Raw genomic sequence first — 19,405 nt, 5'->3', positions numbered from 1 at the left:
AGTTGAAGCATCACTTTCTTCTGTGCTATTTAGAGCACCACCATCATCACCATATCCCCTCATCTGATGATGAAGGGAAGTCAGAAGAAACTTCTTCTAACTCTTTCGTTTGTGCTTGATCAATAAGGGCCACTTAAGCTTAGGAGCCTTTGATCAAGGAGACACTCAGGCATCAATAGATGATGGCCATATCCATGTGAAATTTCTGAAGCATCAACTGATGATGTTCATCATTAAAGGGTTAATAAAGATCAATAAAAATCATGCCGGGTTACTTAAGCTTCAAATATAGGTAAGCTTTTACAATTCTTTACTTGTTGCTCAGACCAAATTGTAATAAAATGAAAGATGATAGCAACAACAACAACAGCAGCAGCTGCTGCCACCACTACAACTAAATATCACCACCACCACTACTACAACTAAATAGTTGTAGTGGTGGTGATGATAAAATAAACCAAAATCTAGAAGTTGTAGGGACCTCGCTTAGCCCTGCCTGAAATTTGAAATCAAATCCACCTGCTTGTTGCTTTTCAAAACAAGGGGGAAATCCTTTGTTTGCATCTCCACACCAGATGATTGATGGGGAAACACTTGACCCCCAAGGACTTGTGCTGGTCAAAGAAAGGTCAGTCCTTTGTTTAGGGTTTGAACTACATTCCTGACCATAGTCTATATAACAGAGAGCATTTCCTGTCTCTTCCTCTTTTGTGTCAGCCATGACCAAGGAACAGCACTTCCCTTCGTCCTTCACTTGACATACAAAGAGAAGCTTTTGGCTGCAAGAAAGACGATGCCACCTTTATCCTTTCTAGTCAGCACCGTGCATTCCTTATTCTTTCACTCTCTACTGGCAGACAGCAACCTCTACACTATCAGCTACCAACCAGCGAGCGAGCTTGTTGCCACTGCCACTATAATTACTGCTGAATCTCTAACTACATGTTGGGAAAACACATAAATATATGTAAATAATATTTCTTCCTTCTTGGTTTTGTTTCTTCAATGTTCACTGGTTAGTCTGATGCAAGAACCTTCAAGCGTTACATTTGATTGTTGGCTACATTATATCAATGTGATGCCACATGTCATTTCATCCACTACAGAGTGATAAAAGTGAAACAGAATTACTTACGTATTGATAAGGCTTTGGCAAAATTATGCATGAATTCCAGTACCATCAAAGCATCGGCAAAGGCGTTTCCTGCTAAGCAGACACCTTCTATCCGAGGCAGCTGAGGTAATTCCTAAGTAAAAGAACAAGAAAAAGGACCATCAAAAATAATTGCAATTCTTAAGAAGAATTTTCTTCAACAAAATTAAGTATCATACATTGTCATATGTAAGTCACATGCCATTGTTTTTTTTTTTTATTAATATGTTGATTTCAGCCAAAGCAGTGAACTGGCAGAATCGTTAGTAGGCTGAACTGAATGCTTAGTGGAACTTCATCTGTCATTATATTTTGAGTTCAAATTCCACTGAGGTTGACTTTGCCTTTTATTCTTTTGGGGTTGATAAAATAAGTACCAGTTCAGCACTGGGATCAGGGTGATCGACTTATCCTCTCCCCTGAAATTGCTGGCCTTGTGCCAAAATTTGAAACTAAGATTACTGATTTTAGCCTTTGATCTGTGTATGTCACATTTTGCCTTCTGTGAAGACTGTTTGCAATGTTGCTTTTAACAAATAAACACATTTAGTTGAAATAATCCCAACAAAGCAGCACACTGCCCATCTTCTCAAACCATTATTTCTGGGAGGGTCATGAAAGGAGAGTCTTCAGAAACCATTTCCTTAGGGTTCAGAAGCAACTGTCATTTCATACTTTCCAGCTGGATCCCCAAGTGTGACTAGCTGAGACTATGGATATTATCCAACCATCCTGCTTATGGTCTATCCCCATGTCTCCTGCCAGTTGGCTAAGCTTGAAGAATCCATCTTGTGATTCTTTCCAACAGTATTCTCATCAAATGTCCATAGTACCCAAGTTGTGACCTCTCAGTGTAGAGAATCAGTGACTCCACCTGGGGAGACTCCCTGATCTCCAAGCTATGGACAGGGTTTAGTAATGTTACTCCAGAGATTCTCTGGAGCAACGCCATTTCGGCTGCTTTTAATGCATTGTACCATATAAGGTAAATACAAAAGTAAAAAAAAAAAATTCAAGAGCATTGAAGGATTTTCAAGCAGGGAAGGGAGACATCTAGTGCTTAAACCAACCCATGCAATTTTAAAAATCGAACTGAAGGGCTGTCCTGGGTGGCAGACACTCTTGCTACACCACTGAGGCTTCCTACCAAATTTTCCCTTCACAAGGCTTCGGACAATCTGAGACTATGGTGGAAGACACTTGCCTTGGGTGTCATGCAGCAGTACAGAATCTGAAACCATAGAACTGTAAGTAGACTTCTTAACCATACAACCATGACTTGTATGGTTTTGGTAGAGAATTGAGGTGAAAGAGGAACAAAAATAATAAGTATGAAGAATAGAAACGATAGCAAAAGAACAAACCTTGATGTCTTTGATCTCCATGTCTTCAATAGGCTTTTTCAACTCAGCCGCAATTTGAAGTTCAACTCTTCTCTGATTCTGAAAAAACAAATAAAAGAAAGAAAAAAAACAAGTCTCACTCAAAGAAGATTTTTATTAATGGCACTTAATCTTCGTTCAGTTCCACCATTAAGAACTATACACACCAATTTCCGTTCTCTTTCTATCAATTTTTCTTTCTGTTTTTCTTCTTTTAATCGCTCCCTTTCCTAGAAATGATAAAAAAAAAAGAAAAGAAAAAGAGGGGGGGAAATTAAAAGGAAGACCTATTGCAGTCAGAAACGTTAACTCTTAATAAAGAAATAGCTGAAATGACCATTGAAGGAGATAAGGGGGATATAGAACTTGGCCATTCACTGCCATCATCATCATCACCATCATCACCCACCCCCTTCAATGAGTCCTATTAACTATTCTTATATATTTGCAGGAAAGCCTTATTCTTGGTGAAAAATGATGTGTTTCTTTTAAAACCTTTGTTAAAAAAAAAAATAAAAACATCCCAGAAATCTCACTACTCTTAGCTAAAAACCTTACAAACTACCCCAGCCTGAACACCACGAGTATATTGTTTGTCATTTAAATAAAAAATAAAAGCATCCTTACTTCTTGTCGTCGCCGGGCTTCAAGGGATTTCACCAACAACATGTGCTGCCGACGTCGTTCTCGTTCCTGAAATTAAAATTAAAGTCATTAGCTATTTATGCAAATCAAATATCATAAATTTCTTTATAAAGGAGGAGAGGGAAACGCTCATTCTTTTGTTGGCATTTGTCTGTGGATGGTAGGCATACTAAGGCACAACACTTTCAAAAGGTTTTAATTAGTTATAGCAATCACTCTTTGTACTTACTTATTTTCTTGCCCTTGAAAGAAATGACAGGCAGAGTCAATCCCAGTGTAAAGGTATGTAACTTGGATGGTACTAAATGCCATACAGTATTTTTTGTTCTACACCATCATCATCATTTAGCATCTGCTTTCAATGCTGGCATGGGTTGACGGTTTGACTGAAATTGGTAAGCTGGAGGGCTGCACCAGGTTCTAATCTTATTTGGAATAGTTTCTACAACTGGATGCCCTTCCCAAAACCAACCATTCCAAGAGTGTAATGGGTGCTTATTATATGCCAGTTACGCAACACCGCCATCAGCCATGACTTACGATTTCACTTGGTTTCACGGATCTTCTCAAAGCTGGCATATCGCCAAAAGTCTCGGTCACTTATCATTGCCTCTGTGAGGCCCAACGTCCGAAGGCTGCTTTTTATGTGCCACTGGCATGGATGCTTGTCATGTGCCACTGGCATGGATGCTTGTCATGTGCCACAACTATAATTTCACTTGCCAGGATGAATCTCCTCAAGCATGGTATATCACCAAAAGTCTCGATCACTCATCACTGCTTCCTTGAGGCCCAACGTCCGAAGGGTGATTTTTACACGCCAGTTACATGACACCAGCATCAGTCACGATTACGATACCAATTGTATTAAAATTAGAATTAAAATCACGTGCGATTCTGTGTGTGTGTAAAACACGGTAAAGTTGGTCAATTCACAGAGTCACTGGAATATTATATAGAATGTGGTGCAATATTAGTCCTGACTCTCTGCTGAGGTCAACTTTGCCTTCCATTCTTTTGGTGGGGGTCCATAAATAATCCTCTCTTTCTCCAGCTGTTATATTCTAGATCGAGGTTCATATGACCCTTGGAGGTCCACAAAAGATTTTGTTGTTAAAATACTTGTGCAATAAATTGGTTATTGCAATGGACTGGTGTCCTGTCTAGGTGCTGAACCTATGTACCAATGAAACCAGGAAACCGGCCCTTATGAGTCAGGCATGTATTGAGAAGGAACAAACAATAACAACAACGATAAATTGGTTATATATCTATAATACTCAAAATATTTTAACAATTTTTTTTAAAATACAATTCCTAATAATATTTAATTATAAAAATATATTACGATATTTTAAAACATTAAATGGTTCGAGGATCCACCCAAATAAAACAGAAATCAATAGGGGTCTACTGGGGAAAAAAAAGATGGTTGTGAGGCACTGTTCTAGATGTTCCAATGGATCAAGGGTGGGAAGGCAGAAAGGGGGTGTCTATGTCTGGTCATGACTGAACAGACATCTAAAACAACTAATCAAAGCATGCTGTATGTTAATTAGTTATCCTTGATTGTGAGTAATTATTATGTAAAAATTGCGGTTGTAATTTTATAACATATGGTATGAGGCTGAAAATTTTTTCCCACTCATTTTCATTAAGAAATCATACAATTGTTTCTAATTTAGATACGATGCCAGTAATTTTGAATGAAGGGGCTTAGTCAGTACTTGGCTGGTTCTATACTTTATTGACCCCAGAAAAATGAATGGTGAAGTTGACCTTGGAGTTTAAATATCCAAAATAAATATGGCAAGGTACTTTTTTCCAACACTGCCAGCATCATGTTTTATACATGCTATTATAAGTTATCGTTATTATTTAACATCCACTTTTCTATGCTGACAGATATTTTTCTTTTACAGCTGGATGCCATTCCTTTCACCAATCCTCACTTGTTTCTCGGTAAGGTAATAGTTCCCCATGACCAGGCATGTTTTACATAGAAGACAAAAACAGCATTGCCTGTATAATGGCGATGCTTGCTTACAACCATCACATGTCAAAACTAGGACGCACAGACATACACACACATTTATATATGATAGGCATCTTCTAGTTTCCTTCCATCAAGGTTTTGGTCAGCTCAGGGCTATAGCAGAAGACACTCGCTCAAGCTGCTGTGCAGTGAGACCACATAGCTGGGAAGCAAGCTTTTTCACTACACAGCCATGCTTATGCCTCCAAAATCGAGATACATCTTATACATACACTTTCATGCTAATGACAGTCACCAAGTCAATTTAATATTGGTTTTATTTCCACTTTATTAACAAATCTTGAGACGATGTTTCTTTACAAACTATTTCAGGACAGAGATACTTTCCATTTACACACACACACACACAAATTTTTTGCTTATTCTGTGGAACAAAAACATACAAGTGTTCACATCACTGTGTTAGAGGTGCTTAGTGTTCCATAAAATGCCAGTCATTTGTAAGGTTAAACAGGATTACATATCTGAACCAAGGTTTTGTTCAACTGGCTTTTCAGTTGACTGAAACACATCCCCGAGATTTCTTCTCAAAATTCTGTTGTGTAATCACTTAAAAGGCCAAACGAACAAAACCTTGATTCAGGTATGTAATCTTGCTCAACCCCCTCCCCCTCCACACACACAGAGCAAGCAAAATGTCAACCTTGAATGCTATTTAAAAATAGACAAGATAAGAGAAATTGTAGGAAAAAATTAATAAATAAAATTGCAGCTTACAAGGTTCCAACTAACCTGTTCTCTCATCATGACAGCTTGTTGGCGTTTCATTTCACGTTCCTGCAAAGATAGAATCACAATAAACACACACACACACACAAAAATCTATATCCTGTTGTTATATTTTCATTAATTTCTACGACTAATTTTTTTAATAAATAATTGAGAAAAAAAAAGTATATTAAGTAAAAGCAAGCAATTGTTATCAAGCAATGTAAATGAAGCAATTGACATTTCTTTAAAAAAAAAATAAAATAAAAAGATAAAAATGAAAAGCACCCATAACAAAACAACCTGAATTGAAGAAAGATAAAAGTTTTTTTTTTGTTTGATTTAATATTTCTTTTCCATATTTAATTACACATTAGATAATGATAATAATTTCTTTATCTACGTCATTTTCATGTCAACAAACTGTCTACGTTACAAAAGATTGGTCTTAATGACATGCAAAAGAAGTAAACGACAAACATATTATGACCAAACTTTTAATATACATTTTTAGTGTAACTTAATATCAGAAAAAAAAAAAAAAAACAACTTTGTATATTTTTGATAATACATTTGAAATATATATAAAATAATTTTATTTATGATAATAGAAAATTCAAACACTGATTATTCAAAAATGATTATATTTGCGGGTGAGGGTAAACACAAATGGTTAACAAAAATGATCTTTTACGAAATTTGCTTAAAAGTACCAAATTATTAGTATTTAGAAATTTATAAAGGAAAATACATTTCAGCAACTTGTTTTGCTATGGGTGAAAAATCCAGTGTTTTAGTCACTAGTTCTTCTTTGCTGAGAGAGAATGAAGAAGTCTTAGTATAACAAGCATCAAAATTACAAAGGAATTACACGTTTGAATTTTGTTTAAAGAACAAAAGTGCCTGAAGCATTTGTTTTGCCAAGATGAGAAACCAATTAACTGTAATTTATTTTTCTTCTACAAACTAGAGGGATCAGGAATGGCTATGTGACCAAGAAGTTTGCTTTGCAACTCCATGGTTTCAGTTTCAATCCCACTGCATTGCTTCTTAGGCAATTGTCTTCCACTGGTCGACCAATGCCTTGAGAGAGAATTTGGCAAATGGAAACTCTGTAGAAGCCTACGGAGCACACACATGCACAAATATACCCACACTGAATGGGCTTCTTTCTCTTTCTGTCTATCAAATCCACTCACAAGGCTTTGGTCAGCCTGGGGCTATACTACAGAACAGTGCCCAAAGTGCCACACAGTGGGACCAAACTTCTTACCACACAGCCACACCTATATATACACACATATATATATATATATATATGTATATATATATATATATGGAATGAGGAATCCACATGGTAACCATTTACCAATTATATATATATATATACATATATATATACACACATATATATATATAGTATATATATATATATATATATATAATATATATATATATATACACATATATATATATTTCAATGAGTAAATTCCAATGTGTGAAAATAACAAATGCCATACAGCTTGATGTTTGTACATACATAGACATACATGCACATACACACACACACTCGCACATACATTCCATGTATTAACCAATTAGAGTTGTCTCTCTTAGACTAGCTGCAACAGTCAGCCACAGCACAATCTCTTCCTCTCTCAGTCAATCTGACATCAGAAACCTCGCATTCTATAAATGCTTACTCTCTTCTACAGCAGTGATTCTCAACCATTTTTTTTTGCCAGTAGAACCCCTTTGATTCCTATTTTATTCTACTGGACCTCCAGAGCCATTCGATGTACATAAAAAAATCCTTTTATATTTTTATAATTAAACTTTGTTTGGAATTGTATAAAAAAATTAAAATATTTTGTATATTGTATAAGCAATTTATTGCAGATAAATTTTAACAACAAAGTCTTGTGTGGACCCACAAGTGTCATGTGGACAGCTTCAGTTTCTCTGACAGTTGTATTTGTTGCCTGCATAGTATACAACAAAATATACTTAGAAGAGGCAACCATGTTACCCCTTCAGCATTCAAACCAGTCATATTCAGCCCAAACATTCTGTTTTACTGTTCTAACTGGACAGATCCAGTCTCTCACACCTACCCTACAATGTCAGGGGGAATGTTGACATCTCAGTCAGTTATATGCCATGGAAATTGGGTAGTCAACCTCATGAGTCATGGGACTGAAGACAGTAATGCCCAGGGTGTTGATGATGATGATATGTTTGTCCCTTTAAAGGTCTTGGTCACAGTCCTGTGACCATGCTGGAGCACCACCTTAATTTATTTGCTATCAGTTTTAAGGCAGCTTTATGGTGCATGGCTCAGTGGTTAGAGCGTCGAGCTTACGATCATGAGGTTGTGAGTTCGAATCCTGGACCGGGCTGCATGTTGTGTTCTTGAGCAAGACACTTTATTTCATGTTGCTCCAGTTCACTCAGCTGTAGAAATGAGTTGTGACATCACAGGTGCCAAGCTGTGTAGGCCTTTGCCTTTCCCTTGGATAACACTGGTGGCGTGGAGAGGGGAGGCTGGTATGCATGGGCGACTGCTGGTCTTCCATAAAACAACCTTGCCTGGACTTGTGCCTGGGAGAGTAACTTTCTAGGTGCAATCCCATGGTCTGTTATAACCGAAGGGGGTATCAACTTCAACTTATGGCTGGAGGCTGGTTTTATGATTGAGTTTGTTAGCAGCTGACCTTCCCCAACCGTATCCTTAAATGGTTGGCTGGTCTGAGTCTAAACAACTAATTGACTTGACTTCAGTTGTTTGACTGTAAACTCAACCCATTTATAAAGAAATGAAAAAAGGTTTCATACAAGAACTACTTTCAATTTCACTAGAACAGACATCAATACTCTATCAATAAAAAGCAAGAGAACATACTCATAGGCTGTAGAAACACACACAGCCGAAAATAATCCTTAATTAAAGTGATATTTCAAAGTACATTTCAGTTTTACAATCTGAATGGAATGAAATTAGATGAAAGATGATTCTACTACAGCTACTACTAATACTACCACCACCATCAAGGATGATGATGGTGATGATTATTGTTATTTATTAAAAACATATTTCTTCAGAAGTAGTAATAATAATATTAATAATAATAATAATAATAATATTGCATCTGGACAGCTGTGAACAGTGTGAGAAATTACTTCTCTGTCTCTCTCTCTCTATCTCACACACATACACATCAAACCAAACAGCAAAGGAATAAACTGAATTTTATCTTTTTAAAGCAACTTTTTTCTTGTCAGAATTAAGACTATGTCACAGAGACATTTTGAACCTAGAACCATCATACGTGTGTGTGTGTGTGCCTGCATGTGTGCATGCTGTGTAAACAGCAATAATGAAATTTTTGCAAAAATACAGAAAAAAAAAAGCCCTACATAAAACTTGTTAATTTTGCCAAGGTGAGAAAAGAGACAGTCATTATATTTCAGTTAAACACAAATAACATTCTAAATGTTATTTTTATCAATTGATAAGTGGTCTTCATGGCAATTTTAATTTTGCATGTTTACATGATAACCTACTGTGTTTGACAGGTCATATTGTACTTTAATATTCTTTTCTACTCCAGGCACAAGGCTCGAAATTTTTGGGGGAGGGCGCTTTTGTACTTTAATATCTATTTCTTTATTGCCCACAGGGGGCTAAACATAGAGGGGACAAACAAGGACAGACAAAGGGATTAAGTTGGTTACATTGACACCAAAAGAATGAAAGGCAGAGTTGACCTTGGCAGAATTTGAACTCAGAATGAAATACTGGCAGATGAAATACCGCTAAGCATTTTGCCCAGCATGTTAATGCTTCTGCCAGCTCGCTGCCTTTGTACTTTAGGGTTAATAAATTAAGTACCAATTGAGTATTAGGGTCGATGTAATTGACTTATCTCTTCCCCTGAAATCAGGGCTGTGGAGTCAAAACAAAAAACTTGACTCTGACTCCTCTACTATTGGCACCTCTGACTCCGACTCTTCTTTATGTAATTAAGTGATTCTGGTCTTCATATCTCATAAAGCATATGCATACGCTTGTACTTTGAGTAGGCCTATACGTTATAACTGGTTTATATTAAAGAATAAAGATATTGTGAGTCGGAGTTAGTATAGTTTTACCGACCCTGACTCCAGCTGTCCCTTAATTGTTTTCGACTCCGACTCCACAGCTTTGTGCCAAAATTTGAAACCAATAGTGATTACATCATATTATTAATATGATGTAATCATACTGTGTAATACTAAGTGATGTAAAGGCTGAGGTGTGGTTATGTGGTGAACAGGTTTGCTTCTCAATGTTGGGCAAGTGTCTCCTATCAAAGTCTTATGAATGGATTTAATAGATGGAAATTGAAAGAAGCCTGTTGTGAATGAGTGTCTAAATTCAAGACCACACAATTGGGAAGCAAGCTTCTTAACCATACAGCGGCATCAACACCTAGAAACATTATTTCAGTAATGGATCACCTAATAACTTAGAGACATTACTTTAAACCTTTTAGCATTCAGATTATTTGGTCAGATCTAATGCTTATTTATTCACATTATTTTGAATTAATCATGCATTGTCTCATAGCTTTAAGATTTCAATGATGTGATTGTATATTTCTTGAATAACATTATAAGGCAGGTATGAAAGGCTGGATCTGGTCAGTTTGAACATAAAACAGGTAGAATATTTAGGCTGGATACAGCCAGTGTAAATGCTAAACTGAATGTAGGCTGTGTCACACAACATGGTATAAAATGCCATACTACATGGTTATGATGTAATACTATATACAATATGTGATGTATGAGAGAGAGAGGGAGAGAGAATGAAGTCCTAAAATATTTAATTGCAATTCCAAAGTTATGCCTAAATTTCTACCCAAAATCCTTTTCAAAGAATTTTAGCTATCGTTAATTAATACCCAACAGTCCCTCCCTTCTAGTTCTTGGCTAATTATTTTTAGCAACACTGAATTTTTCCTTTCGAAATCTCCCTCGCCCCATTTCCAATTAATGTTAAATTATGGAATTTTATCCTAACAAGCTAAGCAAATATCAGCAACCCAATTAGAAAAATTATTAAATCATTCTTCAGTGTGTTCTGCATTTTAAATGAATTTCCACAGAGAAGACCTCATGCAAACATTATAAGGATGATTTTGAGAGTAATAAGCCTTAATGTTTAGAGCCAACAGATCAAGGAGCTATTTACCTCTGTTGGCAAAAAAAGGGGATTCTTTCTGTGAATAAAGGCCAGATTGTATGATGCTTATGTAGAAGTGTGGTGCTGCATAGTAGAGAAGCATGGGCAAGGACAACAGCCTCGTATAATGTATACTTTTGTCTTAATTTGTGATTCCACCTTGCTTGAGACTGCCACTGGTTCTATGATATAAACTTCCTGCTTTAAAGATAACTAATTATAAACCTCCCCCGTCAAAATTCCACGTTAATTTATGTTCCAAGCTCCAGTTTAATAACGACCAAGTTATTTTACTAGATTCTTCATTATTTTCAAAATTAACTGAAGAAAAATGAAAAAAAAAAACAACAAACAAACAAACAAACTAGGCAGTGTACTTCAAAATAAATATGATCACAAAAGGATTAAGACCACATATAGTAATCTGAAAACGATTTGGCTGCCATATCTAGCAGGATGAGTGACCAGAGAGAGGCTCCTGAGGCTGTCCTTATTTATACATGCATTTGTATAAAATGGCTGAATCATTAGAGAGTTGGACAATATGCACGGCAGCATTTGTTCGGCTCTTTTACTTTCTGAGTTCAAATCCCACCATAGCTGACTTTGCTTTTCATCCCTCTTGGGGGCCACAAAATAAAGCATCAACGATGTTGCTGGGGGTCATTTATTTCAACTAAACCCTTCCCAATTGAAAATTGCAGGCATTGTACATAAACCGGAAATAACAACAACTGCCACCACCACCACCACCACCACCACTACTAATATCTTTTACTTGTTTCAGTCATTGGACTGTGACCATGCTGGGGCACCACTTTCAAAGGTTTAGTTGAACAACTCAACCCAAATATTTAAAAAATCTAGTGTTTATTCTACTGGCATTCTTTTCCTGAACTAAATTACAGGGACATAAACAAACCAACCCCAGTTAAGGTAGGAGAGGACACACACACAGGTTTCCACAGTTTTTGTGTACCAAATTCACTCACAAAACTTTGTCTCCAGCTATAATAAAAGGCACATGACTAAAGTGCCACTGGATTGAACTCTAAACCACCTAGTTACAAAGCAAGTTTCTTAACCATGCAGCCAGCCATACCTGCACCTATAACCTTGTTTACTAGAAGTTTAATTAAAAAATGGCATTATAAGAAACCATTTTCCTGCAAGACATTTTAATAATCACCCAGAGCCCTAAGAAACACAATTTTATTTTCTTCATAATTCTTCCATGGCAGAATGGGAAGGAATGCATTATAGGCCTAGGCATCAAAATAATTACCGTATTTGGCAACGATGATGCTAATTCTAAGTCGAAATTGTTTTGGAAATTTACAAATGAAGATAAAAGAAAATAAATGGGAAACAGAGAAAGCTATTTTGGTAAAACATTGTACACATTTATAGCAACAGCACCACTCACATTGTTAAGAAGTGTTCCCATTAGCTGAATATTAATAATTAAATATTAAAAGTATGAATTATTTTATTTTTGTTATTATTCAAAAAAAATATATATAATTTTCTCTGATTCTTTTCTTTTTTTTTTGTCTTTTTTTTCTCTGGTCTTGATTAACAAACGAGTTACATTTTTAGCTTAAAAGATGCATTTAGTTTGAAATTTGTTGAATTCTCTTTGATCAGGAATTTATACATTAAAAAAAATCAACAGCACTAAAACCCAAAACATCAGCTTTTCTTCTCAAAAAAAAAAAAAAAAAAGAAAATTAAAAGTAAAAAAAAAAAAAGGGGGACAAAAAACCCCCCAAAAAACCTCGACTATAATTTATAGTGTTAAAGTATTTCAATAATAGATAATATAGAAAAATGACTGTCAGGAATACAATGCTGCAAGTACATGCTTTAATGCAACAACTTTGAGCACAAAGAAAAAAAAAGACAAAAACAGAAAAAAAAAAATCAAGAACCCATAAATAACAATGAGATGCAGTAGAAATACAAATATGAACCCCCACCCCCCACCAAAAAAAAAAACAAACAAACAAAAACAATGCAGATATTGAAATACACACACATGTGCATATATAAATATATGCATGTACACATACAAATGTATACGTTTGCAAACGCACACAATTTTAAGATGCAAAAGTTGGTCACAGAAAAAAAAAACAAAAACAAAACCCTCTCAACTGTGTGGTTGATGGCATTTAATGATTTACCAATAATTATTAGTGTGAAATTAGAAGAGACAAACATCACTATAATGCATGAGCAGATTGATGTATAATTAATACCAAACGAGCAACAAGAACCAGACCATGCTTAGCATTACACATGTAAACACACACGCATGTGTGTATATATATATATATATATATATATATATATATACACATATATACACACACACACACATAGATATGAGAGAGAGAATAATCAGAGAGGGGTGGGTCTGATTGAATAACATCATCACACAGGAAGCTTAAAAGAACATTATAATCCAAACAAGGTAATTAATAAAATTGAATTTTTAAAAAATAATTCGAACGTAATTTGTCAGTTTTAAGTAAAAATACAAACATTACACACACACACACACACACACACACGAAACAGAAAAAAATACAACCAGGAGAAAACATATACATGTGTGTGTGGGTGTGTCCCCAACATCCAACCCATGCCTGTATGAAAACGGACATTAAATGTTGATTATAACCATGATGGTATAATACATGAACATTAGGTCTCTTTGTTCATCTACCAGTAGGAAGTGTGAAGCGTGACATCAAGTAGATAATGCCAAACGAATTCCAATGCAAAACTACGCCTAACACCTATAACCATTAAAAGTAATTCTGGAGATCTCAATGATTTTGGTATCATTCCTTCAGCGGTGCTGAACAATTGATGCAACCAAAGAATGTTCAGCTTCTTTTGGCCCATATGTAGCATGCACCTTTTCTTTCTCAGTCATCCATGCAGTCACATGATACTAAATTAAATGCAGCTGTAACCACAGAGTGCGTTTTCCCTTAACTCATGCTGGAGTTGTAAGGGGTATTGCAGTGGCAGATGGTGTGTCTTGGGTGGCGAGCTGACAGAAACGTAAACACATTGGGCGAAATGCTGAGCGGTATTACGCCTGCCGTTACGTTCTGAGTTCAAATACCGCCAAGGTCGACTTTGCCTTTCATCCTTGCAGGGTTGATAAATAAAGTACCAGTTACGCACTGGGGTCGATGTAATCGACTTAATCCCTTTGTCTGTCCTTGTTTGTCCCTTCTATGTTTAGCCCTTTGTGGGCAATAAAGAAATAAGATGGTGTGTCTTGGGGAATTTTCAAACCTGGCAGACCTCACTCATTTTTCAAATCTGGACACAGCTGACTTTTAGTCTATTCTTTCTTTACACAGAGTAAGAGAATGTGAGAGATAGAGAGAAAAAAAGAATCAACCACAATACTTGACTGGGTCTTTATTGACCCCAAAAGGATTAAAGGCAAAGTTGTCCTTGGTAGGATTTGAACTCAGACTTGCAGAGAGCCAGAATGAATATTTCAAGGCATTTTATCAGACATTCTAATGATTGTGATAAATCACACACACAAGCACGCACGCACACACACTCACACAAGCACACAGAAATTTAATAACAGTTTCACTTAGCTCCACACAAGTTGTGTAAGTGTGTAGGATATGACCATCTCCTCAGATGTCAAGTGGCCCTTGAACATCTGAAGAGATGGACATGTTCTGCATGCTCATGAAACTTCAAGTCATGCGGACAAAAATCAAACTGTTATTAAATACATCCATCATCAATCAAATGTGCCGAGTGCTACATATATATATATATATATATATTATATATATATATATATACACATATATACACACACACACACATAGATATGAGAGAGAGAATAATCAGAGAGGGGTGGGTCTGATTGAATAACATCATCACACAGGAAGCTTAAAAGAACATTATAATCCAAACAAGGTAATTAATAAAATTGAATTTTTAAAAAATAATTCGAACGTAATTTGTCAGTTTTAAGTAAAAATACAAACATTACACACACACACACACACACACACGAAACAGAAAAAAATACAACCAGGAGAAAACATATACATGTGTGTGTGGGTGTGTCCCCAACATCCAACCCATGCCTGTATGGAAAACGGACATTAAATGTTGATTATAACCATGATGGTATAATACATGAACATTAGGTCTCTTTGTTCATCTACCAGTAGGAAGTGTGAAGCGTGACATCAAGTAGATAATGCCAAACGAATTCCAATGCAAAACTACGCCTAACACCTATAACCATTAAAAGTAATTCTGGAGATCTCAATGATTTTGGTATCATTCCTTCAGCGGTGCTGAACAATTGATGCAACCAAAGAATGTTCAGCTTCTTTTGGCCCATATGTAGCATGCACCTTTTCTTTCTCAGTCATCCATGCAGTCACATGATACTAAATTAAATGCAGCTGTAACCACAGAGTGCGTTTTCCCTTAACTCATGCTGGAGTTGTAAGGGGTATTGCAGTGGCAGATGGTGTGTCTTGGGTGGCGAGCTGACAGAAACGTAAACACATTGGGCGAAATGCTGAGCGGTATTACGCCTGCCGTTACGTTCTGAGTTCAAATACCGCCAAGGTCGACTTTGCCTTTCATCCTTGCAGGGTTGATAAATAAAGTACCAGTTACGCACTGGGGTCGATGTAATCGACTTAATCCCTTTGTCTGTCCTTGTTTGTCCCTTCTATGTTTAGCCCTTTGTGGGCAATAAAGAAATAAGATGGTGTGTCTTGGGGAATTTTCAAACCTGGCAGACCTCACTCATTTTTCAAATCTGGACACAGCTGACTTTTAGTCTATTCTTTCTTTACACAGAGTAAGAGAATGTGAGAGATAGAGAGAAAAAAAGAATCAACCACAATACTTGACTGGGTCTTTATTGACCCCAAAAGGATTAAAGGCAAAGTTGTCCTTGGTAGGATTTGAACTCAGACTTGCAGAGAGCCAGAATGAATATTTCAAGGCATTTTATCAGACATTCTAATGATTGTGATAAATCACACACACAAGCACGCACGCACACACACTCACACAAGCACACAGAAATTTAATAACAGTTTCACTTAGCTCCACACAAGTTGTGTAAGTGTGTAGGATATGACCATCTCCTCAGATGTCAAGTGGCCCTTGAACATCTGAAGAGATGGACATGTTCTGCATGCTCATGAAACTTCAAGTCATGCGGACAAAAATCAAACTGTTATTAAATACATCCATCATCAATCAAATGTGCCGAGTGCTACATATATATATATATATATATATTATATATATATATATATATATATGTTTGGAGCAGTGGATCTTGAAACACATTAAGCTATAAAGCATGTAATTATTAGGCCGAAAAACCCTTTTGAATAGAAAAACTCAAAAGCTTTATGTGTTCAAGATCCATTGTTAAAAAAATTCATATTCTCTCTAGAGATTATAAATTTTTCTGACATTAACAACATACATACATGCATACATGTATGTATTAGCATAAGCTTAACATAATATGGTCCAGTTAGAGTTTCAATGTAAATTATTTACAATAATATATAGTGATGTGCACTGGCAGTATATTTTAAAAAGCTTTGTTTCACATCAACTTTATTAGTAGTAGTAGCAGCAGCAGCAGTAGTAGTAGTAATAGTTAGTAATCAGAGATGACTGATGGAATATGTTGGATGTAAGATTTAGGATTAGCCCATTGCAAATTAAAATTATTGGAAGAAATTATTAAAATTTAAGCAGAAAAATAAATTTGAAGCAGAGACATTATGGTATTAAAAAAAAAGTACTGGGAAGAAGAAAAAAATGAAAGCAATTTTTGGAATTAGAAGTTAATAGTGGTCCGTGAATATTGAGTGGTTGGTTATTTGTGATAAGAAGAAGAAACTGCACACATGAAGATACCTAGGAAGGGACCAAAAGAGAGATATATCTGATGTGCATTGTTACAGAATATAACACTTCTGAACCGTTTTTATAAGATCAATATGAATTAGTCAATGGTACTCTGAAGAAAAATTGCCTTCAAATTTTCAGTAGTGCGGCCCATATGATGCTGAGCCATGTCACATGTGATCCAGTTCTCAAAACTGGCTGACCATGCCTGATATATATCTTCATTTTCTTTTGGGTGACAAATTGCAAAAGCAAAAACATGCTGACCCTCCCAAAATTGCTTTCCACTTTAATCTGCAACTGCCTTCCTGTCGTTTTTCTTCACACAGTGCATACTTGCTCCCTGTACTGTTGGAAAGCCCTAGACCCTACCTTACACAACTCACACAATTACCTTTCAACTCTATCTTCTCCCCTTTTCTTAATAGCCTCTCATCCCTCTACCTAGAATCTTTACCCAATCTCCTGTTGTCTTTTAGTTATAGGGGCCACTGAATATCTTACGTTATAAGGTGATCTTCACTAGTGATGGTGACATGCAAAAAAAAAACTCATTACACTCTATAAAGTGGTTGGCATTAGGAAGGGCATCCAGGTGTAGAAACCATGCCAAAGGAAGCATTGGAGCATGACGCCATCCTCCAGATTGTCATATCCAGTCAAACTGTCCAACCCATGCCAGCATTCCATTGAATGATAACGATAACATAATCACTTATGACATCAATCTATTTCTGAAACAACAATGATCAACTTGTTTGGTCATTTTACAAATAACATGTTTTACAGGAAATGGTTGTAACCTGAAAACCTATGTCATGTTTTTGAAGACAGTTTAAATACTTGGTGTATATAGGTGTAGTATAAAATATAGATTCAGGGAATTGTGCTGCTATCACAGTAAGCTCCTCCTACAAACTCAGCTATTAGTCCACGTAGGAACCAATCACAAAGTAGTGTAATGTAAAGTATCTGTGTAACTGAAAATCCAGAAATTCTGAGCAATAACTTATTCAGCGAGGAGTATGTCTAGCATAAACACAGCAGGTGTAAGAAATAAGGATAGATTCATTTATCCACATGGTTACAGCTGTTTCGTAACCTCCTTCATGTAGTATTAATTTCAGTATGCCAGAAATTATATGCATATTTGCATGTCGGCTCAGCATTATACAATACAATCGTATATTCACAAATTAATGCAAATGAAGAAAGCTAACTCATCTGATCACCAGAACATCATGGTTTCACAAATGATTCAACTCTAAATAGACGCACAAAAATCACTCTTTATATTCACAATGTATAGAAGGCAAGAATTGGACTATATATATATATATATGTAGGCTTAATCAAAAGTTTCATAGATAGAGACATAATGACTTAGTAGAAATCTTTTAACCAGGTTTTAGACCCCTAAAACATATATAGAAAAAGAAAAAGCAATGTCTTTTCCATTACAAGCAATACACTAATGACAACCCCTTTCAACCAAGCTATTGCCCCAGGTTAAGGTAATATTTTAAAAGTGAGGCCTTTCAATATGTCGAATGTCTAAACCAGTGGTTCCCAAACTTTTACAGGCTGTTGCCCCCTTGGCTCCCAGGCTATGTTCCTAGCACCCCACCTACTCACCACCACAAACATAGACCACTTTCAGCAGCAAATTCAAAACAACTGTATTTTACAAGTAAAACTTAACTTAACCCTTTAGTGTTCCGATTATTCTATCAAACATAATGCTTATTGATTCACATTGATTTGAATTAATCGTGCATTATCTCATATCTACAAGATCTTGTTGGTGTAATTACTTAATGTAGAATAACATTGTAGGGTAGGTGTGAGAGCCTGGATCTGGTCAGTTTGAACATAAAACAATTAAATATTTTGGCCGGATATGGCCGGTTTAAATACTAAAGGGTTAATCAACCCATTATCTTGGGTTTCTTTATATCCATCATCCCCGTTTGACTACTCCATTATCGCTCCTCTATTCTTCAATCCCCTTTCCTCCCAGATCTTTCCACCACCCCCAAGGGGCAGTACTGCCTGCCTTGGGAACCATTGGTCTAAACCAATCAAATTTATCTAATTTGAATAAAATGAACTTTGTTCATCTTTGATTGGTTCTTAAGTATTTGCTCAAAGAGTATGCATATATTATAAAATCAGAAACCAACAGCTCAATGCTGACACAATAAATGTTTTATACACACACACACACACCTCTCATTGGATGGAGTATCTTTTATTGTTGGTCCAACCAATAATGGAACAGT

At 36.0% G+C, this 19,405-nt stretch overlaps 1 protein-coding gene across 13 annotated transcripts in view; it reads right to left on the bottom strand.

Moving 5' to 3' along the window:
• Positions 1–19,405, bottom strand: part of LOC115220806 (bromodomain adjacent to zinc finger domain protein 2B) — a 321,983-nt gene that overhangs the window by 33,293 nt on the left and 269,285 nt on the right. For 9 of the 13 annotated variants that reach the window (XM_036510466.1, XM_029790966.2, XM_029790967.2 and 6 more), the window contains 5 exons: positions 5,954–6,013; positions 3,163–3,228; positions 2,703–2,765; positions 2,518–2,595; positions 1,136–1,247 (listed from right to left, as the gene is read on the bottom strand). In XM_036510466.1, the coding sequence (XP_036366359.1) occupies positions 1,136–1,247; positions 2,518–2,595; positions 2,703–2,765; positions 3,163–3,228; positions 5,954–6,013 (379 nt within the window). The remainder of the gene's footprint in view (positions 1–1,135; positions 1,248–2,517; positions 2,596–2,702; positions 2,766–3,162; positions 3,229–5,953; positions 6,014–19,405) is intronic. The other 4 variants (XM_029790965.2, XM_029790968.2, XM_029790969.2 and 1 more) reach the window with 3 other exon arrangements.

The sequence above is a fragment of the Octopus sinensis genome, linkage group LG17 (genome assembly GCF_006345805.1).
Source record: "Octopus sinensis linkage group LG17, ASM634580v1, whole genome shotgun sequence".
In the NCBI taxonomy this organism is placed as follows: domain Eukaryota; kingdom Metazoa; phylum Mollusca; class Cephalopoda; order Octopoda; family Octopodidae; genus Octopus; species Octopus sinensis.
This window is presented reverse-complemented; position numbering and strand designations above follow the sequence as displayed.